Here is a 25824-nt window from a genome sequence, read left to right on the forward strand (position 1 = left end):
TGGTCAAATAGCCCTTACACAGCCTGGAGGTGTGTTTGGGGTCATTGTCCTGTTGAAAAATAAATGATGGTCCAACTAAACGCAAACCGGATGGAGTAGCATGCCGCTGCAAGATGCTGTGGTAGCCATGCTGGTTCAGTATGCCTTCAATTTTGAATAAATGCCTAACAGTGTCACCAGCAAAGCACCCACACACCATCACAGCTCCTCCTCCATGCTTCACGGTGGGAACCAGGCATGTAGAGTCCATCCGTTCACCTTTTCTGTGTCGCACAAAGACACGGTGGTTGGAACCAAAGATCTCAAATTTGGACTCATCAGACCAAAGCACAGATTTCCACTGGTCTAATGTCCATTCCTTGTGTTCTTTAGCCCAAACAAGTCTCTTCTGCTTGTTGCCTGTCCTTAGCAGCGCTTTCCTAGCAGCTATTTTACCATGAAGGCCTGCTGCACAAAGTCTCCTCTTAACAGTTGTTGTAGAGATGTGTCTGCTGCTAGAACTCTGTGTGGCATTGACCTGGTCTCTAATCTGAGCTGCTGTTAACCTGCGATTTCTGAGGCTGGTGACTCGGATAAACTTATCCTCAGAAGCAGAGGTGACTCTTGGTCTTCCTTTCCTGGGGCGGTCCTCATGTGAGCCAGTTTCTTTGTAGCGCTTGATGGTTTTTGCCACTGCACTTGGGGACACTTTCAAAGTTTGCCTAATTTTTCGGACTGACTGACCTTCATTTCTTAATGATGGCCACTCGTTTTTCTTTATTTAGCTGCTTTTTTCTTGCCATAATACAAATTCTAATAGTCTGTTCAGTAGGACTATCAGCTGTGTATCCACCAGACTTCTGCTCAACACAACTGATGGTCCCAACCCCATTTATAAGGCAAGAAATCCCACTTATTAAACTTGACAGGGCACAGCTGTGAAGTGAAAACCATTCCCGGTGACTACCTCTTGAAGCTCATCAAGAGAATGCCAAGAGTGTGCAAAGCAGTCATCAAAGCAAAAGGTGGCTACTTTGAAGAACCTAGAATATAAGACATAATTTCAGTTGTTTCACACTTTTTTGTTAAGTATATAATTCCACATGTGTTAATTCATAGTTTTGATGGCTTCAGTGTGAATGTACAATTTTCATAGTCATGAAAACACAGAAAAATCTTTAAATGAGAAGGTGTGTCCAAACTTTTGGTCTGTACTGTATATATATAACTATTCTATGTGTAGACATTTATTCTACCTATTCTATTCTATCCTGTCAGTGTGATTTTACTGTTCACCGCACTGAATTGCTGGCTTTTCTATAGAACACTGGTGCGTGTTTCTCGCAAGGCAGACGTGTGGTCAGTGTGTAATCTGTATTTTTCTCGCCCCCATAGACTTTCATTGGCGTATTTTTCTCAGAATGCGCTGACAGTAGCAGCACGCTGCGATTTTCTCAGCCTGTAAAAAACAGCCGAGAAATATACGGCTGATGGAAGCTACCCCATAGAGAAACATTGGCCCGTGTGTAATGCGTTGTTTTTGCACCTCCCCCTCGTCTGTATTTCTCTCTAGCGTGACGCCGGCCTAAGACATTAAAAGATGGGGAAACGGACGAGACATGGAGTAATACTCACTAAGCTGCGATCTCACCAGCAGGAGATCTTGAATCCAAAGTCACGCCGACCTAGGGTGTCTCCACGACTCTTCTGGCTTCCTCATCAGTAGGAAGGGAGCCCAAGGATGAAGAAAGGGTGGTCTCCATAACCTAGACGCTAGAAGGCCATAGCATGTCCACCTTTATTTCTGCAGTGTAATCCGGGGAAAGGTAGGTCAAGGGTGATGGAAGAGAGGTCGCTATCGTCTGGGATCTAGCATGTTGTAACAAGCCAGAGGAGATTGGCAGGAAGGATGGTGTACCTGGACCAGTGGGCCACAGCAGGCCTGATGACCCCACTGAAAACAGCCCACTGTCAGTTGCATTCGCAGCCTGGAACTTCTGGGCCTCATCGTTGAAGGAAAAAAAACAGACCGCCTGACAGGAGCAGTAACATGGTTGCCCATCATGACGTTACGAGAGTCAGCGGAATGCCTCGTCCCCGAAACGAGCCAGGGTCTACTAACTACTAGGAATCAGGCTGCGCATGGGTTTCTCCCAGACCGGGTGCTACTCACTCGTTTGCTGCGCGGCGTCCAACCTGAAGGGTCCCTGGAAGGACTGCGTCACTGTTGCTAAGTCCGGGGAGCCAGGTCAGGGGACAGCAGCGCCAAAGGCCGCGATCTGTAGGGACACCGCTTGACTAGCGAGGATGTTGCTGCCTGTCTGTTCCCCCGCCAAGGATTCTGACACCTGCTCTTCGAGCCAACCTGACCAGTGAACACTGGCTGCAGATCTCAAGCGCTCCAGAAGCTGCTCCACGGACGCCATCTTGAGATGTGCGGAGAGGGATTACAAGTTACTAACTTATCCTAAGAGCAGGGTAAGGCCAGGCCCCACCTGCTAATGCCCTTTATAAAACCCTTACACTTGCCCTACTCCTGCCCCTTACAGATGAGCCCACCTTCCTCCAACCCATAGTCATGCCAGCCTCCACCATTTGTCAAGGACTGGGGCTCCGGCCTTTTCTTCACTCCAATATGTTATAAAAATATATTTCACGTAAAAAGTTACCGTAATTTAAATAATAAAGGCGGTAATTTCTGATGACATAAACTGTGTTAGGAATAATCCCTTATAGATCTCCCAACACAATTAAACTTTTTCCACTTTATTTTATGATATTTTATGAACTTAGCAAAACTATTTACGGTACTTTTTCAATAAATTTGATATGAGCACAGCCGGTAAATGACGTCACAGTGTTCCGGTAACGGACACCCAAATTCATCTTAATTACGTTGAGGTAGCGTTAGTGTCAGGACAAAGGTTAACACACCGGCATCAATCATTCATTGTAATGACTGTAAGCCCAGGGAGACTCACACTTTTTTGTAAATGGAGACCTGTACTGAAGCTCCACCAATGAGCTTGGTTTCCACTCCCAAATTATAAGGGCATTCTAGTATCGGCAAATAATTAAATATTTACTAAATAATGAAAAGCTAAACAATTTATAGATATATTTTGTGAGACTGTTACCTCTTCACCCTTTACAGCTACACTCCTGGCTATCAGTAGCTGTTAATGGGTTGTCCTCATGCTCATTCTTCAGGAGCGCACCGTTCCCCTGCCTCCTGGCTTCCAGCTTAGCAGAGGACTCGTGATCATTGTTAGATTGGACCAGCTACATGGGTGGGCCCAACACTACGTTCTCCTGTGCTGCTAGTAGTGGAAGCTTTTTTACTGCAACATTGGTGGAGCGTAAGAGGCACACAAGCTTGCCAATCCAGTAATTTGGATAGCTTTAGAGCAGCACTTGCAAGCTCTGTAAAAAACAGCCTGTAAGCGCTGCACTCCTTGCCTGCTTGGTTGGCAGAAATGCTACGCCTCTTCCATGCTGTTCGTAGAGGCACCTTTTCTACTGCAGCATCGGAGGAGGTACTGAAGCTGGCCAATGACTTGGTAGCTTTAGAGCAACGCATGCTCTATACAGTGGAAAAAGTGCAAAAGTGTTCACCCCCTTCGCTTTTTACCTATTTTTTTTTACATTATAACCTGTGTTTAAATATTTTTGCAATCTGATTTGTGTGTGATGCATCAGCACTAAATATTCTAAGTTGGTGAAGCAAAGTGAGCAAAATATAGGCCTAAATAACATTTATGAGATAAAATAAATAAAAATTGGCATGTGCATATGTATTCACACCTTTTGATAGGAAGTCCCTAGATAGGAAGTCCCTAAACATTTATGATGCAAGCAATTATCTTCAAAAGGCTGCAACACCATTAACAAGAGGCACCACTAACCAAACAACACCATGAAGGCCAAGGAGATCTCCAAACAACACCATGAAGACCAAGGGGATCTCCAAACTATACCAGGAAGACCAAGGAGATCTCCAAACAACACCATGAAGACCAAGCAGATCTCCAAAAAGCACCATGAAGACGACAGAGATCTCCACACAACAACATGAAGACCAAGGAGATCTCCAAACAACACTATGAAGACCAAGGAGATCTCCAAACAACACCATGAAGACCAAGGAGATCTCCAAACAGCACCACAAAGACCAAGGAGATCTCCACACAACACCATAAATACCAAGGAGATCTCCAAACAACACCATGAAGACCAAGGAGATCTCCAAACAACACCGTAAAGACCAAGGAAATCTCCAAACAACACAATGAAGACCAAGGAGATCTCCAAACAAGTCAGTGACAAAGTTGTTCAGAAGTACAAGTCAGGGTTAGGTTATAAGAAAAATCCCAACCTCTGATGATCCCCCAGAGCACCATCAAATCCATTATTATCAAATGGAAAGAGAATGGTACCACAACAAACCTGCCAAGAGAGTGGAGCCCACCATCAAAACTCCTGAACAAGGAAGGCATTAACCAGAGATGCAGCACAGAGACCAAAGGTAACCCTGAAGAAGCTGCAGAGTTCCCAGGCAGAGACTGGAGTATCTGTAAGAGTGACCACAATAAGCCTTACGTTCCATAGAGGTGGCTTTTATAGAAAGCAAAAAAAAGCCTTTAATTACACACAAAAATTGTAATGTTCGTTTTGAGTTTGCCAAAAGACATGTGTCCTCAGATGTATAGAGTAAGGTACTGTGGTTAGATGAGATGAAAATTTAACATTTTGACCACCAAGGTAAATGCTATGTCTGGCGCTAAGCCACCACAGTTCATCACCCCAAGAATACCATTCCCAAAGTTTAACATAGTGGTGGCAGCATCATGCTGTGGGGATGTTTCTCGGCAGCAGAAACAAGGAAAATTGTCTGTGTTGGGAGGAAGATGGATGGTGTGAAATACAGGGATTTTCTAGAGCTAAACCTGTGATAACATAGGAGCAAGGCATTACACAGAAGCCCACCAAAAATCATGCGAGCATTCTCTGGCTTATGCATTCCTCTGCAATAAATAAAATGGCAGGGTACATCGTAGGTGATTCATGCAAAGCAAATAACAAAATTGTTTGAATTCTTGAGGTTCATAAAATTCCTCAAAATTCTATATTAATTAGATTCAGATTTAAACAATTCTAGAAATTCTAGTTATAATGGTTGCAGTCTCCAGCATCCATCGTACACACAGCAGGTTGTTGTTACACTTCTTCTGAGGGGTAGGGAGAGAATTTTCATGGCGCATAAGGAATAAATTTGCAGCTGTTGACAGCATTTCTGTCTCGCCATCTCCATGTCATCATGGGAATTTTCACCGCGCTGTTAAATGTTTGAAAAGGGTCGAACTCCATTGTAAGTGCACCATTGTCTGCTTCTAAGGAGCGGGATCCAAGAACGCAAGATCTAGGAGGCTTACAGACAATAATAATGCCTGATTCTAATTCATTTCCTTTTCAAAAAATAGTCGTTTGATATAAATACTCACTCATTCTGATAGCCAAACTATAATAAGCTGTACCCACATGTGTTCGTTACGTAACCAAGCCCCTGGATACCTCATTGAAGGGGCACAAGTTCTTTGGGGCCTCCTGTTTCTCATAACACAAGGTTATACATTAGCGAAACCTTCTTCAGGATGTAACTCACATAACGACCACTGGGTGGTAACATGTAGATGCCTACAGCATAAACATCTCCCTACAGAGTACCGAGAAATCTTCTTTTCGAAGCTGGTCATCCCACTCTCCGCATTTAGGGATATGTCAAGCCTAGAGGAAAGGTAGCAAGGAACATGTCCATACTGTTCCTTTTGGCCAATTAAAAGTCACATCAAACGGAGAACAGGTGCGAGCCATTGTCTTATAAAGTCTAAGGGTGGCACGGACTTCATAAGTCCGAAAGATTGTAGTAGAAAGGATTACTCACATGTGCAACCACTTTTTGATCAAAAATATTTGCAATACCCTGATCCAAAGGCCACGTTGATAATTGGTGGCTGCCAGACCTGAGTTGTGTCTCCTACCAGCCGGGATCTTTGGGTCACCTTCTGATTAATGCGCCCGGTGCGACGTCATATGTGCATTGTGCCAGGCCTACTAATCAGAACCAGGGTGGGAGAAGGCAGTAGAAGGTTCTCAAGAACCTCATCTGGGAGCTTATGGATCATTCTGGTGCTACTTTTATGGATGATTTTGAGATGACTGCTGACCTTGACTCATCCCCAGAACAAGCTGAAAAGTTATTTCTAAAAACATATTATGCAAATGGCCTCTACAGAGAGGAAGAAGACTAGAACTCCAGCTCCACCTATCGGGGAGTCAATATCGACCCTTTAACAAACATTGCCGTTTGATTTAGAATAAGACACCAAACAAGAATCTCTATTTGCAGACATATGTTTCACCGTGTTTGCCCCTCATCAGTGCAAAGCAGAAGATCTGATTTCGCTGAGTGATAAGGAGCCAATTAATAGTTTTCAGTTACCAGTATGAGAATGAGTATAAGGACATTTCTACCAAATAAGAACACACCCATTTTATATATGACCCCCCCAAAAAAGTTACCCCAATGTCTAGAGCTGTTATCAGTGTGGGAACTTTGGTTTTCCTTACACTGAGTTTTCTTATTCTGACAGTAGCCTATCGATCTGTCTGGATACCCTGAGGTTTAGTAACATGGCTGTAGATACTCTGCTGATGAGACACATACCCATTACATGATTTCAAGCACATTTTTTTTGCTTGCTAGGGAATTCAGAGGTTTCTTGACGTCAACTCCAGGTTTTTCCAGTCTGGACATTTCCTAGGGGATTTTTTTGTATGTATTTCATTATATTGAATGGGAAGTAAGTTGTCTTGAGCACATCATTACTAGATAGCACCATTACTCTGAATTCATAAACCGTAAAACCTCTCTTTCAAGGACCACTTCATTTAAAGATCTTCCCAACCCCGTCTTTTGACCAGATTTAATGTTCTCCAACATATATCATACACAGTGAAACCTCTTTTTCAAAGACCACTCCTTTTTAAAGATCTTCCTACCCCAACTTTTGACCTGATTTAATGTTCTCCAACATATATCATACACCGTAAAACCTCTCTTTCAAGGACCACTCCTTTTTAAAGATCTTCCCACCCCATCTTTTGACCAGATTTAATGTTCTCCAACATATATCATACACCGTAAAACCTCTCGTTCAAGGACCACTCCTTTTTAAAGATCTTCCCACCCCATCTTTTGACCAGATTCAATGTTCTCCAACATATATCATACACCGTAAAACCTCTCTTTCAAGGACCACTCCATTTAAAGAACTTCCCACCCCATCTTTTGACCAGATTTAATGTTCTCCAACATCTATCATACACCGTAAAACCTCTCTTTCAAGGACCTCTCCTTTTTAAAGATCTTCCTACCCCATCTTTTGACCAGATTTAATGTTCTCCAACATATATCATACACCGTGAAACCTCTCGTTCAAGGTCCACTCCTTTTTAAAGATCTTCCCACCCGATCTTTTGACCAGATTTAATGTTCTCCAACATATATCATACACCGTGAAACCTCTCTTTCAAGGACCACTCCTTTTTAAAGATCTTCCCACCCCGTCTTTTGACCAGATTTAATGTTCTCCAACATATATCATACACCGTAAAACCTCTCTTTCAAGGACCACTCCTTTTTAAAGATCTTTCTACCCCATCTTTTGACCTGATTTAATGTTCTCCAACATATATCATACACCGTGAAACCTCTTTTTCAAGGACCACTCCTTTTTAAAGATCTTCCCACCCCATCTTTTGACCAGATTTAATGTTCTCCAACATATATCATACACCGTAAAACCTCTCTTTCAAGGACCACTCCTTTTTAAAGATCTCCCCACCCCATCTTTTGACCAGATTTAATGTTCTCCAACGTATATCATACACCGTAAAACCTCTCTTTCAAGGACAACTCCATTTTAAAGATCTTCCCACGCCATCTTTTGACCAGATTTAATGTTCTCCAACATATATCATACACCGTAAAACCTCTCTTTCAAGGACCACTCCTTTTTAAAGATCTTCCCACCCCATCTTTTGACCAGATTTAATGTTCTCCAACATATATCATACACCGTAAAACCTCTCTTTCAAGGACCACTCCATTTAAAGATGTTCCCAACCCCGTCTTTTGACCAGATTTAATGTTCTCCAACATATATCATAACATATATCATACACCGTAAAATCTTTCTTTCAAGGACCACTCAATTTAAAGATCTTCCCAACCCCGTCTTTTGACCAGATTTAATGTTCTCCAACATATATCATACACTGTAAAACCTCTCTTTCAAGGTCCACTCCTTTTTAAAGATCTTCCCAACCCCGTCTTTTGACCTGATTTAATGTTCTCCAACATATATCATACACCGTAAAACCTCTCTTTCAAGGACCACTCCTTTTTAAAGATCTTCCCACCCCATCTTTTGACCAGATTTAATGTTCTCCAACATATATCATACACCGTAAAACCTCTCGTTCAAGGACCACTCCTTTTTAAAGATCTTCCCACCCCATCTTTTGACCAGATTCAATGTTCTCCAACATATATCATACACCGTGAAACCTCTCTTTCAAGGACCTCCTTTTTAAAGACCTTCCCACCCCTTCTTTTGATGACCAGATTTAATGTTCTCCAACATATAATACATGTTTGACAACTTCTGTAAGAAAACCACTTTTTGACTCAATTTTGAGGAAGCATCTTGAAGAGGTTTCGCTCTATATATAATTTGCACTTCCTCAGTTCCAACACACTATTTAGCTTGGCTGAGCTTTTATGTATTTTCTTTGGGGAGAGTAGAGTATGCTAATGTCAGACATCTTTGAAAGTGACTTATCTCCTGGGAAAATGAAAGATTCAGGCGTTGTATCTCAATATGTCTGATCCTTCTCTCTCCCGACAGAGGACTATCTGTTGGGGAAACACTGAGAAACTGTCATACATGTGAGATGATCTGCCAATCCGCCTGAATTGGGCACATTGAGACAACTCTTAAAAGACTCCAAGTGACAACACAACTAGTGGTGGCCACATATAGATAGACGCAAACACCATAGATAACTTCCATCAGCGTTTCGCAAACTCTTGTTTTCGATAAAGTTTGTCATCTCACGCCACTGAAACCTTGGGATACTGAAAGTCGCTGATCGGAATGCTCATGTTGTGTTTCAATGGTTCATTGGAATCTTTGTATTTGGGAATTTGATACTGATCTTTTTATGCAGTAGTTTGTTTCATTAGTCCTGAGACTTCAGAATTGGCTCAAACAGGTACATATTGATAGCGCGTGAAATGTGAGAAGTTCCGCTTGTTTCCTGCACAGCGTCTATAGACATCACCATACGGAAACGCACATGGTATGATTGTCGTGTCAGATTACATACTATTCACAAATGTGTTATCAGAATTATATGGTTGGAATGCTTAATGAGAAGAACACAAAAAAAGGTAATTAATAAGTGCCAGCTAAACCGGTCACTTGCTTATAATCTTAGAAGTAAATTGAAGTTAATATCATGAAAATAGGTTTACTTTATACAGGTGTCCTTTCTTACTGTTTCTCCCACCTCAGCCTTAGATAGTTAGCGTGAGGTGAACAGCTTTGAAAAATAAAAAGAAGTGATACTCCGTCAGGAGATGTTTATGCTATATATTCATGTGAAGTTGGATGCAGCCAGACTATGGTTTTGCAATCAGGGTAATGTATTGAGTATGTCCTTGGAAGGTTTATGGCAGTCCAATGCTTAGTTATTGAAGACTTCAGAGCATTTGCATCTTGTGTTCGTTCTTTCATCTAGACCTGCGTACACAGGATACTGATCTGGATTGGCCACGTGTTGGACATATAGTTACACCACCCATTACAGTTGTTGAGGTAGTGGGTGAGGTGGATCCTCAAAACTTCTTGTCCGTATGAGCAGGTCTTAATCCGCACGGACAAGTACCACTGGTGCAGAAGAAAGAAAGAAAGAAAGAAAGAAAGAAAGAAGATAGATTGACAGATTTGAGATTACTACATAGATAGATAGATAATAGATAGATAGATAGATAGATAGATAGATAGATAGATAGATCGATAATAGATAGATAGATAATAGGTACATAGATAATAGATAGATAAATAGATAATAGATATATGATAGATAGATAGATAATAGATAATAGATAGATAGATAATAGATAGATTAATAGATAGATAATAGATAGATGATAGATATATAGATAGATAGATAGAGAATAGATAGATAGATAATAGATAGATAATAGACAGTAGATAGATAAATAGATAATAGATAGATAGATAAATAGATAATAGATAGATAGATAGATAGATAGATAGATAGACAGATAGATAGATATATAATAGATAGATAGATAGATAGATAATAGATAGATATATAATAGATAGATAATAGATATATAATAGATAGATAATAGATAATATATAGATAATAGATATATAGATAGATGATAGATAGATAGATAACAGATAGATACAGTATATAAATAGATGATGGACAGAATAATCTCAGTCCAATATTACTCAGTATAATAATCAGTATACGTTGGAATCATTACCCGCGATGTATATATAGAGAGTCAGTTATACCGATTCACTAAAAATACTTTTTCACCAGAATGAATTTTATTAGAGGAACATAAAATAAATACTATAATTGTACTGGAAGGAGAATCGTTACTTGGAAAGCTTCACAATCCATAAAAATATATGGCCCTTTTTATGATTGATTTTATCCCCCTGAATCTGCGCGCACCGGCTTCGCCCTCCCAATACAAATATTCTGCATTTGCAGAACTAGAATTGTGTAACGTGAGGCTTTCAATTATGTGATAAAAAAAATGCCAAATGGTTAAGGATTGGAAATAGACAGATTTATTGAAAAAAAAATAGTTCCATAGAGAAATCTCTAAAAATGAGATACTGAGATTTCTTTCTCATGCCCTCTGTTCCTACTGACACTTGGCCCGGGGGGAGCAATGTCTTCAGTAGATGGTGCTCAGGTCTGCTCCGCTCATCCTGGGGATGGGACATCTTGCAGACCTAATCCGGAACTTAAGCCTTCCAATTTAGCCCTCCATGACTTAGCTTAGTCACTGCCATGTGCTAGACCAGGCTGGGACTTTCTCTTGAAATCTCATGGAGGCCTGTCACCTGTAGATGACCATTAATGCCCATGGATCTTCTGAGCGAGCCTTCAAGTCTATTCGTTAATGGAACAAGATCAAAGGTCTTCTCCCCAGAAATTTGTAGTATGTCTCCTCTCTAGCGTCAGATACGTTTGTGTGGTGAGAATCTTGTCCTGGAGATTTAGTTTGTCTAACCCAGAGCTTGAGGTGGATTTTCTTCTAAATTGGTCAAAAATTGTCTTAGGTGCCCTAGCCTTGCTTTAGAGTAGAGTGACTTGCCTACTTTTGCTTACATATTTCTGGGCCACATGTCTCACAAGTCCAGCCCAAATTACTTTAGTATGTTATTGTCCAGAGGCGTAACCTGAATTTCTGGGCCCCGGTGTAAATCCTGTACTGGGACTTCCTCAACAACTGCATATAATTTTGTGGGTCGAAACGGTCTTTAGGATCCCATAAATACCAGTATCACATCGCAGCTGTTACCTCTGCACTCTTACATCCATACTTGATAACTTTTCCTAGAATCCCGAAAGAGATGGATAGTCTTCAAGGTCCTACGGGAGCCTCCTGGATGCCCACAATGAGCTGTGCTTCCTCAAAGTTTCCTTATTTTGCTAACTTCCATAGCGCCATCTTATTCCGCAGCTCTTGGACAACTCCTCCTCACAGCCCCTCACTTGGCCCCCATGAAACAATAAAGCTTATACTCACCTCCCGTGTCGGCGCCGTTCCCGCGGTGGCAGCACTCCGTCTCCCGGGGCTCATGTGCTGTTGCTGTGACACGTGACACCGGCACCCAATCAGCTCTGGCGTCACTGACCCCGCCTCCTGTCGAATTGAACAGGAAGAGGAAGTCAAGGATCAGCTGTAGCCTGTACTTCCTGTTCATTTTCGAAGGCGGGGACAGTGACGCCAGCTCTGATTGGGCGCCGGCGTCACGTGACACAACAAACCCACACCGTGATTACTGACACCACGGGAATGGCGCCGGCATGGGAGAAGAGTATAGGCTTTATTATTTTATCAACACCAAATATTTTGATCAAGAAAGGGTTTTTCCTATTAGTGGTCAACCCCTTTAACCATCACCGTCCCCATCAGGCTCACAAGTTTCCTATCAGTATATCTTTGGAGTATGGGTGGAAATGTTGAAAGTGTAAAAGGGTATTAGTCACCAGGTTATTTCTACCCCTACTGTGAGCAGCATGATGTAGGGGGTAAGAAACCCTAATTCCAGTGATTTGTCACTTACTGGTCTCTTTGCTGTAGTTTTTTCTGTTCTAGATCTAGCAGATCTCTTAAAGGGAACCTGTCACCAGGGTTGGCCGATAAGAGATATGTGCATCACCTTTCAGGGCTGATATACAGCATTCTGTAATGCTGTATATCTGCCCCCAACCCAACCTGCAAAAGAAGAAAAATACGGTAACTTTTATTATACTCACCCGCGGGGTGGTCCGGTCCGATGGGTGTCGCTGGTCTTGGTCCAGCGCCTCCCTTCTTCTTGTGATGCAACCCTCCTAATCAGTGATCGGGGAGTGGAAATACATGAATATTGAGGACTACAAGGCAGAAAGCTAACTAATCCTGTAGTGATAATTTGCTGATGATAAATCTGTGATTTTATCAAAACTACAACAATCAGCCTGGTAAGTGAAACACCCTGGAATCAGGGTCTCTGTCTCTGCATCATGCTATTTGTGGCAAAAATTTAATCCCTTTAATGATTCAAGTTAGCTGTGAATTGCAATGTTTGCTACCTATCACTACAGAATAAAGTTCTGATGGGCTGTGAGATGCTGTGTGAACAGCATGTTATCAAAAAAGGGCTATTATTCCTCATAGATCCCTAGTTATGTAATCTGACAGCAGCATGATGTAGGGACAGAGACTCTGATTCCAGCGATGTGTCACTTTGTTTACTGGGTGCAGCTATTGTGATAGAATCGCAGTTTTTTCAGCTGCTGATCTAGCAGAGCTCGGAATGCTGAGCTCCGCATAACCTCGCCCACACCACTGATTGTCAGCTTTCTGTGTACACTGTATGTTGACATAAAGTTGCTAATGAGTGGTAGAGGTGTGGTTGGACTAGGAGGCACGGGACACCTAGTCCTGTAGTGATAATCTCTTGCTGATAAAACACTGATTTTATTGAAACAGTAAAACAGCCTAGTAAGTGACCCATCGCTGGAATCAGGGTCTCTGCCCCCACATCATGGTGATCTCAAATTACATATTACAAAAACCTGCTGACAGATTGCCTTTAAGTATCGCAAAGTTTAGAGGCAATGCTCCTTGAGAAAAGAAGATTCAAAATAGTTATACTCCAGAAAGAAGAAAACAAACTCTGTGCCGCCACCGACAACTACCTGCCTTGTAAGCCAATATCTGATGAGCTAGTATTGTATTTTTTGACGCATACTCAGCGTTAGACCTACTTAAGTTTATGGTCCAAAATTTTGAAAAAAAATTCTATAAATTAATTCTAGTTCTTCGTCTATATTTCTTTTGCACGAGGATATATAATATGTCATATTATATCACCCTTATTATGGTAATTGTTATTCTATTCTTTTTTCTTAGACCAAGAACCAGGGTCTAAACTTTGTAAGAATTCACGCACCATGGCAAGTTCTAAGTCGTGAAGCAGAATTCCTAAAAATAAAGGTGCCCACCAAAAAGGTAAAAAAATGGCCATTGAAAAGAGGCCTGGCCGCCTATAGCTGTCAATCCCAAAAGGGATCATATATCAATGCATTTAAATATATATTGCCTTCCTCATGTAACAAACTGTATGCAATAACATAAAATATGACAACTTATTGAACATCATTAGGAGTTCAGGGGCCCTGACCAGTTGCCTAGATGAGACAAAGGAGCTGTGACTTCCTCATTAAAGATAATATTTCACATCAAAATTGGCGGCTTTTTTTCTTATTTTATTCTTGCTGCTCCCCTTAAAAGTCAGTTTTTGTTTTCTTAGAAATCCATCATAGGGTTCCAGAGATATGAGCCTTTTTGTTTAGAGCTGATTTTTTGTGGTCTTTAGGAAAGTGGGCGTGACTCAAAATGGAGCTGCGGGGAGGAGCCTAAAGACACACCCCCGAGGATCCCGTGAGCCACGCCTACTGTAAAAATTAGCAATAAATAAAAATGCCCAATTCTCTGGAACCTTATGGTGGATTAAATTAAAAAAAAAAGAAAAAAAAAAGCCAAATACACAAGGGAGAATCTGGATTAAATAAGAGCAAAAAATCCTCTTTTGACAAGTCCTCTTTCAGTTAAAGATGCTTCTCTATTACTAAAAATGTAACGTGTGTATACTCGTTAATTTACTATTGTCATGAAGTCCTGCCTATCTAGTCTCCTGCAGCGTGGCTCACTTGTAATTGATTGCCTGTTTGTTAGACAATCCCTGCATGTGTTGCAGTGGTCGAACAAGGGCGAGACATTCAGCCGCGGGTCTGGAGCATATTTTTCGAGCACCCCAAATACACTTGGTTAGCACACGAGCCTTATCCAAGCACATTCGCTCATCGCTAGTAGTAGGAAACCCATTATAAGCCTATTGTAGCCTTCTAAGTTAATAAAGGGGGCCTTCTTATAACAAAAATAACAACTAGTCAAAGCAGAGAGTGCCTACAAAGAGTGTCTCCTTTTTGTGGAGGACCCATTATGCCCAACAACCCATTGATTTCAATAGGCAAAATGTAATACTCTGTTTCTCCTGCGGAGGCACTGCTGGAAAATTAAGCACTTGCCCTTCCATGCAGATTACTACTGAGATCTCAGTGGGGCTAAAAACTGAGTTTAACTTATTTTTGGGGAACCCTTCTAAAAAAAAATGAGGCTTGGAAAAAAACAGAAAACGTTCTTGCTGTAAAGGCTATATAGTATTTGCTCGTGAAAAAAAACAACAGTATGGAACACTATGTCCAAACAATATTCAATTACTTTTCCCTATTTTTCAGATGTATGAAGTGAGAGAAGATAAAGGTTTCACGGTAAAGCTCTCCGGTATATGGAACAAATGTACCAAGCCTTTACAACCCAAAGTGCCACAAATTAGCGAAAACGCAAAGATGAAACCGCTGTCTTATCCTTTCTCCAGAGATAAGATGCATCTGTGAGTAGACCGAGCCTCATCCCATGACTTCGAGTATGGATTGAATTAACATAACTGGAAGAATATGTGAAATATGATTAAACAGTTGTGTTAGAAACATAGAGAACATACCTCAAACCAGCATCGCATGTAAACCACCATATGACTGTGATAACGATAAAGCTCCACTATGAAAAATTCACACGTCTGGAGTCAGGAAATTTACTAAGTTCGTCAAGGGTATTAGTTATCGCCATTTTTTCTTCTACGTTAACCCATTCTATCTTCTTTCGTAGTCTCAAGCCCCAAACAGGCCATAGACATCAAAGAGCTGTAGGTCAAACAATCGTTAGGCCTACCACCCATTGAGAGTCATGTTCCGCTTAGTCAAGTATTAGTTCTATGAAGTTCTTAGATAATTCTAAGTAAAAATTAAACCCATCTGATCTTCATTCTCCCCACACCTGGTAGCTTCTAAAGGATGTAATAGTTCTTAATAAAACTGGCAAAATCCAACCTTCTTGGTGAAAGAAAATGATGCATTGAGGCAGGAGGTAGATCCAAGAACGCAACTTATCACCTATCAAGATGATAGGTTGTTAAGAGTTCGAGGTGTCATGAAGTTCCCCACCAATCAAGAGAATTTTATGCTTGAAATTGAATGGTTGAGGACAGCACCTGGCTTTAAGGGTGCTTCAATAAATTAATCGGCCTCAGTTGTCTTCGATAGATGTCTGTTGTCCTCTAGGTCCAAAAGCTCCTCAAGGTAAAAATTTTCATCGCTAGAGGAGAAGTCTTGATCAGATGATCTAATAATCCCTAAAAAGTTGTGTATCTAATGTGGACAACCACTTTGACGCACTAAAGGTCTCTTGCTGATTCACCCAATGGACCCAATTTTCTAGCATCTGGCAGTGGTAATCTTTCAGAGTAATTTCATTTTCATAAAACATTTGACATGTCATAGTCAGAATTTTTGATCAGTGAATGTCCGGGTGCAGAGATCCCCACCAAAACTCTAAAGCGTATAGCTCATTTGAATACTGTGCTCCTCAGGTACATAGGGTTCGCTAAAGACTGGCTCAAAGACATTCAACTCTGAGGACAGCTGTGCTAAGCTGATACATTTTGCTCTACCATTTTAGTGATCCGTGGTGGTCTCGGCACATTAACTCCCCTGATTGTTGATCCGGAAGGAGAGAGACACTCCTCTTCTCGGGTAGGCATGGTTTGCTGAAAATAAGCACTTAGGCCCCCATTCATCAAAGTAATTTTGCTACAATTCTAATCTAAATTATTTTGAAAAGTTGGAGTTGTGCAAAAATTTTCATGGCTTTGGGCATTTTTACGCCAGTTTTACACAGCTCTGCCAAATTGGCCGAACTGGGTTGTGACGGTGGCTCAGAAGAGGCACGACTACAGCTCATCTAATTCATGACAGGAGAAAGATTTATGGCTTTGTGCATGGAGGAGCATGCCACTCGTAAGATGCTCATGATTTATTTTGATACATGTGCCTCTTAATGAAACAGAAGTGTGGCACTCCAACATGCCCCTCATCAAGACCAGCTTGAGAATCACCAGTCTTGATGAATCAGGTCATTGACTTTCTATTGAGACTGTCTTCTCTCAACCTTACGAACATTTTTCGGCTGAATACTTTTCCCCTTCAGTTTTAGACTTTGGTGGGGGTCTCAGTACCTGGACTCTACCGACCCAAACTTTCCACATGTCACTATAACCGGTGAATAGTAGGACGTCTAGGTTTCTGAAATGGGACCAACCAAGCAGGAGGTCTGCTAAGATTTTTCTTCATGACCAAACATCTGTAAATCAATTCGTGAACATCATCCAATCTAATTCTCCAATCAGTAAAGTCCAACTCTGAAGATATTAATGATATATTCACATTTCAGGTACAACATCAAAGACAAGGACACATTTTTTGACAATGCAACGCGCAGTCGAATAGTAAGTATGTCTTGCCTACGGTAACAATTTGCCCAGATGTTTTGGCCATCTATGTGTTCATTGTAGCTGATGAGCAAAGATATAAAAATACAGTAAAACAATGTATTAGTGAGAAACCCAAACATTTTGCCCCAATAGATGTTTAGTTTATTGGTTCCAAGGAAAGACTGAACAGTCAGAATACCAAAGGATCTTCTGGTGGTCCAAGGCTCTGGAATAATATTGGACCCCAAAGGATTGACTGAAGACGACAACTCCATTTGATGTTAATCACTTGTTGCTAGGGTTTATGTTTTATGGGAATTGTTTGACCTAACCATGAAATGTTCTATCCATCTATCATGTCTGGACCTGTCATAATAATTGATCTGATTGATAATTGTAATTTGTGCTAGGTCCATGAAATTCTGAAGAGAACATCTTGTACAAAGGCCAAATACAGTATGGGTATGTACATTGTTTTAATATATGTGTTATTTTTCTTTATACGACCTTTGGCTCAATCTCAGTAGATGGATGAACGATCTGTAGGAAGATCGATCTTGTTCAAGCGTAGATAGGTCCTCCAGGGTCTTATCCGGTGTTATCGTGATAGTATCAAGTCATCAGGTTGCCGGTTTTCCTCTTCTCCTTGTTCCTTCTATTCTTCTAACGAGGATGTCCTTGTCCACTGATCACTCTCTTCGTATGATGTGTCCAAAGTAGGCATATCATAGCTTGGTGATCTTTTCTTCGAGATTTTGAGTTTGTAACTTTTATCTGTCTTTTTCTAAGCTCTTCTCAGCTGATTCATGACCAAAGATCACATTAAGTTGAATGAGCAAAGAAACAAACAATGAAGTCAAACAGTGAAAAATCTGTAATGAAACCCAATCGTAAAAATAATTTTTAAAGTCAAATGCATGCAATTAAGTAATTAAAAAATGTGGACAACCTCTAGAATTTATATAATTCACATTTACGTAACTTACTACCCTTCACATTGTTAATTTGAAGTCGGAATGAAATTTTTAATTTTTGTCTATTTTCTCTTTGTTACAGATATGTTCTTTTTTTAATGTTTTTGTCTAGTACTTTTATGACTCATATTACATTTTCCAGCATTTTATAGCACTTGGACCAATAATAGAGCATTTTTGCTGACACATTTATTATGCATGCAGGTGAATTCAGTATAGATAATTTTTCCATCATTTCTGCTCTTGGGTCCAACCGTATTTTTACTGGCTTTACACATGTTAATTGTGAACTCAAGTCTCTGAAAGCAGTTACGATGCTGGCTTGACACGAGGAAATACGCTCCAGGACTACCTGTGAGGTTTAGTGAGACTTGATATAGTTATATAAAGCGTTTGTTTTGCTTTTATGCCTTAAAATTCAGAAATTATTAAATGTCTTTGCTCTTTTTTGTGCTTTGGTAGCACAAGACTTACGCCCATTCTTAGCTGGTGGCATTGTATAAGAAAAAGATGAAAAAATCTGAGCTTAAAAACAGAAAAAAATAATGATGACCGATCCTTAAAATCAGTGAGGGTTCAGCGGTGGTCTTAGCCGCAGGCATTCAACAAAACACAGGGGCTCCAAAGCTCCTTCTTGGCTTATTTTACCCTATCTGTGACTGTTATTACTTCTAAGTCCCATTCACTTGTATGGGGCTGAGTAACAGAATCAGACTCTATTTTTTTTTAATTCTTTGCAGCTAGAGAAAAGTCATTATTCTGTCTCTCCCCATGACTTTAAACAAGGTCTCATTGATAAATTACTTCTTAGTACTTTGAGTGCACAAGGATGTACTGATTTTCGCTAATTGAAGGTCTCATTGGTTTATTAGCTAATCCAATCCTTTTGCTGCCATACTTATTGCTATTTGATTCCCTAATGAAAGTTGTATCAGTCTTTAGCATAGTGTCCCCGTTTTTGTTATGGGTTAAAGTTTTAAGCCACTTTTTCTCATTCATGTCCATTCCTTAGTACTTGAGTGCAAGAGGGTGTATTGATTTTAATTAACTAGAGGTTTGATGATTTATAAGCTAGTCCATTCCTTATTATTCAAAGCTCTTCGTTATTTGATACCCCAGGGGAAGTCTTATCAGTCTCTCTCTAGCGTAGAGTCCCTGTGGTTGGTATGGGTTAAGGTTTTAGACCACTCTCTCATTCATATGCATTGATGATGAATCATTTCTCATTACTTGACTGCACAGGGGTGAATAGATTTGAATGAAATTAGTTGTCTACAGGTCAATCTTCAAGAGCACATCATTCCTCCGCCTCCTGACATCAGTATGCTCCTGAAGATTGACAGTTCGGATGGATGATAACACCTTTGCACGCTTGCTCATCACTACTTTTAAGCATTGCCTAGGAGAATGGCCACTGCTGATAGACTGCATGGTGGCCAGTAACCTAGACAATGAGCTGTAAACTACAGAGTCAATAATTCCTCAGTTCTTAGGATTGGAGAGGATTTTTGCTAATGAGAACATTGCACAGTTGCTTGTTTTTACAACCAGTTTGTACTTTCAGCTATTTTAACCATTTATCTTATTGAGACACCAAACTTTTAATATAAGTCTAATTGGGTTGTTAGCAAATCCATTCATTATGCCTCTATGCTCATTGATATATAACTGTCCCAGTGGTTGGTATGGGTTATGGTTTTATGTTACTTTTTTAATTCATGTCAATGTATGCTGATGAATTAAATCTTAGTACTTTAGTGCACAAGGGTGTAATGATTTTAACTAACCTTAGCTCTGACTGGCTAATTAGTAAATCCATTCCTTTGATATACTGTATGATTCCCCATAGCGTAGTGTCCCTGTGTTTGCCCTGTATTAAGGACTTAGGTCTAGTTTTTCTATTATGTCAATGTGGGTTAATTATTTCTTAGTACTTTAATACACAAGGGTGTATAGATTTTAATATACTATAGCTCTTCCTATCATATCAATTCCTGAAACTTCTGGGCTTATCGATATATGATTCCCCAATGGAAGTAGAAGATTTGGAAGATTTGTATAGATTAAGGTTTTAGGTCCCATTTTTCATTCATGTCAATGTGTGTTGAGGAACTATTTCTTAGTACTTGAGTGCACAAGGGTGAATTGATTTTAATTAGCTATAACTACGATTGGCTAATTAGCAAATCTATTCCTTCTACTGCCATGTTCATTGAAATATGATTACACACTGAAAATAGTATGAGTTCCTAGCATAGTATCCCTCTGGTCGGTATTCATTAAGGTTTTAGGTCGCATTTCACAAATATGAAGGTTATGTGAAAAATGAGTAGTGTGACGAGTATATATTCCCTTTTGGATTATATATTGCCATACATTACATGTCAGTAATAATCTGTTATTGTTTTTGAAGGTATTACCACATTAATAGCTAACAACGTCTACGACTCGGCGTATCCTCTGCATGATGTAAGTTATGTTTATGTTTTTGAGATTTAAATCATTGTCATAGTAAAGTATGCACCTAGGAAAGTCGGAAAGATCTGTTTCAGTATATAGGAAATTTTTTTTTTTTATTTTTTTTTAGTGGTGCCTGTGATATAACATGGTGGCATCCACTAGGGGGCCTCGTTTCTATTCCTCTTTCAAGTCATCATCCATGAGAAATTACCAAATTAATTTAATTTGCCAAATTTCCTGAACTCGGCAAGTTCAAACACTTTGCATTTCGATTTGTGCACATTACCATAAAAAATGTGCTCACTGCCATCTTTAGCATTGGAAAAGATTGCATCAGCCAGAAAAGGATCGCACAGCCGGGGAAGCTTCCCCATAATTCCTTTGTAAAAATCACACCATATGGCATAGTACAATCAATTAGGAGTGACTATCATAGCCTGTGTAAAAGCTGAGGCAGGGAATGCAGCAGCAATTTTATGGCGAATCTGGATAGTGAGAGGATGTTGCAGATCACAGTTTAGCCATAGACATAGTGAGAGAATACATATGGTATAGTACAATTAATCAGGAGGGACTATCATAGCCTGTGTAAAAGCTGAGGCAGGGAATGCAGCAGCAATTTTATGGCGAATCTGGATAGTGAGAGGAAGTTGCAGATCACAGTTTAGCGATAGACATAGTGAGAGAATACATATGGTATAGTACAATCAATCAGGAGGGACTATCATAGCCTGTGTAAAAGCTGAGGCAGGGAATGCAGCAGCAATTTTATAGCGAATCTGGATAGTGAGGGGAAGTTACAGATCACAGTTTAGCCATTCGCATAGTGAGAGAATACATATGGTATAGTACAATCAATCAGGAGGGACTATCATAGCCTGTGTAAAAGCTGAGGCAGGGAATGCAGCGGCAATTTTATGGCGAATCTGGATAGTGAGAGGAAGTTACAGATCACAGTTTAGCCATTCGCATAGTGAGAGAATACATATGGTATAGTACAATCAATCAGGAGGGACTATCATAGCCTGTGTAACAGCTGAGGCAGGGAATGCAGCAGCAATTTTATGGTGAATCTGGAGAGTGAGAGGACATTACAGCTCACAGTTTAGCCATAGACATAGCGAGAGAACACATATGGTATAGTACAATCAATCAGGTGGGAGTATCATAGCCTGGTGTAAAAGCTGAGGCAGGGAACACAGCGGCAATTTTATGGCGAATCTGGATAGTGAGAGGAAGTTACAGATCACAGTTTAGCCATTCGCATAGTGAGAGAATACATATGGCATAGTACAATCAATCAGGAGGGACTATCATAGCCTGTGTAAAAACCGAGGCAGGGAATGCAGCAGCAATTTTATGGTGAATCTGGAGAGTGAGAGGACATTACAGCTCACAGTTTAGCCATAGACATAGCGAGAGAACACATATGGTATAGTACAATCAATCAGGTGGGAGTATCATAGCCTGGTGTAAAAGCTGAGGCAGGGAACGCAGCAGCAATTTTATGGCGAATCTGGATAGTGAGATGACGTCACAGCTCAGAGTTTAGCCATAAACATAGTGAAAGAAAGCAATAAAATGCTGAATAATCATTACATCATCAGTGAAAACAGTTACTATCAGTTTATCTACAGCAACGTGGAGGTCATTTTGACAATATTAATGTGTTTGCATTAAATAGCTTGAAATGAGTTAGGTACGCTCCTAGGAGACTTCAGAGTGTTGATTCGCAGCGAATCAAAGTTTTTTGGAAACATTTGTCGGACCAAGCAAATTCGAAATATCAAAAGATTTGCTCATCTCTAGTGTCGTTCCTTTGTATTTCTCTTTCTGTCTGACTCTGAATTCATAGATAACTAGATTACTTTATTGTTGATCTAATCAATTTTAGATGTTTAAAAAAAATAGAATAATCTATCAATTTCTTGTATTTTCAGGGGGACTATGATCACAACCAGAGTGAAATTAATGATAGGATGGTAAGGTGTTTCACTTTCACATATTTTACATATCAATTTTTGTGACCCCGCCTATTTTTGAAAAATTGCCTCCTCTTTGTAATAAACTCCTCCTACCTAAACCAAGCTCCTCCCTTTTTCATCAGGCGTATCTGACTTCCTCCTATTAATGACCTTACATCTATTACTCTAAGAGCATCTGGGAAAATATACAACTATTGAAGCTGAAGGTTGAAAAGTAGTTTAAGGCAACCTTCAACCAGGGTTCCAGATCTCTGGCCACAGACGTTAGCCTGAACTTTTCTATATATTGCTTAATTTTTGGCTTTGCTGCATAGACTGTGACAGAGACAGCAGAGTCATCTCACTATCATTAAACATACCCTACTTTAACTCTTGACAATAAATTTTTTGTTATTTCCCCATTCCCAAACCATTTTTTTTTTAAATTTTGCTACTAATGTAGCCATTAAATGGATTATCTTTGGCAGGCAAAGTTTTATTTTTTTTCATCCTATAGTTTTTCATATATTCAAAAGGTTTTAGTAGCTTTTTTTGGCCTGTTAAAAAACAGCAATTCTTCCTCTTTTACATCACTCACAACTCAATATAAATTACATTAACATAATTTTGTGGGTTAATACAATTCCAACAATATCAAATGTCTTTTTTTTACTATTTTGCCATAATATAAACATAAAAATCCATAACTTTTATTTTTCTGTCGACTAAGCTGTGTGTGGGTTTCTTTTTGTGGAACATGCAGCTGTTTTTATTGGAACCTTTTTTTTGTATTATATTTTATTCGATGAAAATAAAAATAGGTTCATACAAAATTTTGATAACTTTTGTCTCATTTTTAGAAGGCGAAATAAACCCCCCCCCCCAAAAAAAAAAAAACAGCAATTCTCTCATTTTAACTATATGATTTTTTTTTTTTACGTACATTTTAAAAATAATTAGATATGAATAACGGCTCCCTGAAATCGTTATTCAACAGGACAGAAATGACAATAATGCAAATAATTTTCCTAACGGGCAAGAATTTTTTTGGACCTTTGTATCCAACCCATATTGTTCTTTTCTGAAGTGTTAAATAAAAAAAGCAATTCAAAACAATAAATTTGGGGAAACCCATTTAGCAACAATAACAAGTCACTAAAAACGTCTCTCAGCTGCAGCTACTTTTTCACAAGTTCTGGTCACACGCCCAAAGGCAGCCACATAACTATACAAAAAGATCATTTCAAACTTAGCTTAAATGTTCTGACATTTTGGGAAATACACATTGTTCACAATCGGACACCCAGACTCAGAGGTGTATCTAGGGTTTCTGGCACCCGGGGCAAGAATTCATTTTGGTGACCTCCCCCCCATGGACATATGCCCCCCGTCAGCCCCATCATTGCCGTCTCCTCCCCCACCATCCCCATCATTGCCCTCTCCCCGTCAGCCCCATCATTGCCCTCTCCTGCACCATCGCCAGACTAATAGAAGAGATGTCTAGCTTTGCCAAATCATCCGGGTATTGCTTTTTAGATAAAATAAACATAGGAAATGTCCAGAGAAATCTAGAAATAGTGAAATACTGCAGTAACTTACCTTCACTATACACTCTTATTATACTAGCAGAAAACAGGTAAAAAACAGGTAAAAAACAGAATCTACAACGGCGCTTAATAACCTTTTCCAATTCAAGTTTCGCCTGATCGGCTTTGTCAGGGGCAGTATTTTTTTTTTTAAATTAAAGGTTCAGGATTCAAGTGGATGAGATTTCTCAGAGTAAACTTTCAAGCTGACAAATTTTGATTTTATTTCTTATTTTAGATTATTGGACTTAGATCTGCCATGAAAATCAATGATGAAATTAAAAATAGTCAACTTGTCATAGATGAAAAAAAAACAACATTATTATTAAAAAAAACTGATAAAGTTTGTCATTCCTTATCCAACTCATTGTCTATTTTTTTTAAGCTATTACACAGAGAATGGGCGAGATACGGAGCATTCTACAAATATCAGCCTATTGATTTAATAAGGTAATGTAATGCTAAAAACGTATGTGTAATAAAAATATTCAATCTGGAAACCAACTAATTATCAATGTTACTTTTTTTAATCATTTTTCTGGAGCCAAAATTAAAAAAAAGGTGCTTTAGGATTCCATAAACTATGGCTGATTTCTTCCAGAAAGAGCGCTTCCCCTGTCTACTGTTTGTGTCTGGTATTGCAGCTCGGTTTAGCTGCGATGCAATGCTGTAAGAAAGAGATCAAGTTTTTTTCTAATCCTGTACAACCCCTTTAATCAACTGAGAGATGAAATGTGTATTTTGGTCCTTCATGGTTTATGTAAACTAACATTTCGAGGTGATCTATGGGAAAAAAAGGCAAACACAATATTTTTTTTCCTACACAATTTTCTAATTATCTCATCAGGCTGGTTGTCTCATTGAAGAAAAAAAAATGCCAAAAATAAATTATCGGTTTATTTTACATGTAAAAATCATATTTCTCTTCATACATTACGTTGCTGCATGTTTTTTGCTATTACTTTTTTAAAATTTTAGAATTTTGAAAAAAAGTAAAAATGACCTTTAATCCCACTTTTTTAAAAATTTTATTAGTGCACTTTTTTTTGGTCATCAAGTTGTGATTCTATTCTCTCAATTGACCTCGTCAGATATTTGTAAAAAAAAAAAACCTTTTCACAATTTATTCTTGTGAATTTCACATAGATCATTGAGAAAAAAAATTGTATGCATTATTAGGAAATAGGATTTTTATTATTAGTATTATTATTTTTATTGTTTTTATTATTATTATTATTATTATTTATTTTTAGGTCATCCTTGATTCCAAGGTGCTGTATATGTGAAAAAGGGTTACATAATAAAAAAAACAAATATGAAATATAATGAAAAGATTAACATTGACAGACTGGCACAGAAAGGAGAGAATTGTGCCCTCAAGGGCTTACAGTACAAACAATAACTGGGAAGGAGACAGTAGGTTGGGGGAGCAGGGTTGCGGCAGCTCCGGTGGTGTTGAGATGGCATCAGGGTTATTGCAGGCTGTAAGCCTTGCTGACGAGATGGGTTTTCACGTTTCGAGTGGTATAGATAATTGGACGTGTTTGGGCACAGAGTTCCAGAGGATGGGGGACAATCGGGA

At 39.4% G+C, this 25824-nt stretch overlaps 1 protein-coding gene across 2 annotated transcripts in view; it reads left to right on the top strand.

Annotated features, from left to right (window-relative positions):
- ANO2 (anoctamin 2) overlaps positions 1-25824 on the top strand; it is a 257292-nt gene that overhangs the window by 90303 nt on the left and 141165 nt on the right. For both annotated transcript variants that reach the window (XM_069763409.1, XM_069763410.1), the window contains 7 exons: positions 13781-13879; positions 15169-15323; positions 17219-17273; positions 17669-17720; positions 20646-20701; positions 22633-22674; positions 24628-24692. In XM_069763409.1, the coding sequence (XP_069619510.1) occupies positions 13781-13879; positions 15169-15323; positions 17219-17273; positions 17669-17720; positions 20646-20701; positions 22633-22674; positions 24628-24692 (524 nt within the window). The remainder of the gene's footprint in view (positions 1-13780; positions 13880-15168; positions 15324-17218; positions 17274-17668; positions 17721-20645; positions 20702-22632; positions 22675-24627; positions 24693-25824) is intronic.

This window comes from Ranitomeya imitator, chromosome 4 (genome assembly GCF_032444005.1).
Source record: "Ranitomeya imitator isolate aRanImi1 chromosome 4, aRanImi1.pri, whole genome shotgun sequence".
Classification (NCBI taxonomy): domain Eukaryota; kingdom Metazoa; phylum Chordata; class Amphibia; order Anura; family Dendrobatidae; genus Ranitomeya; species Ranitomeya imitator.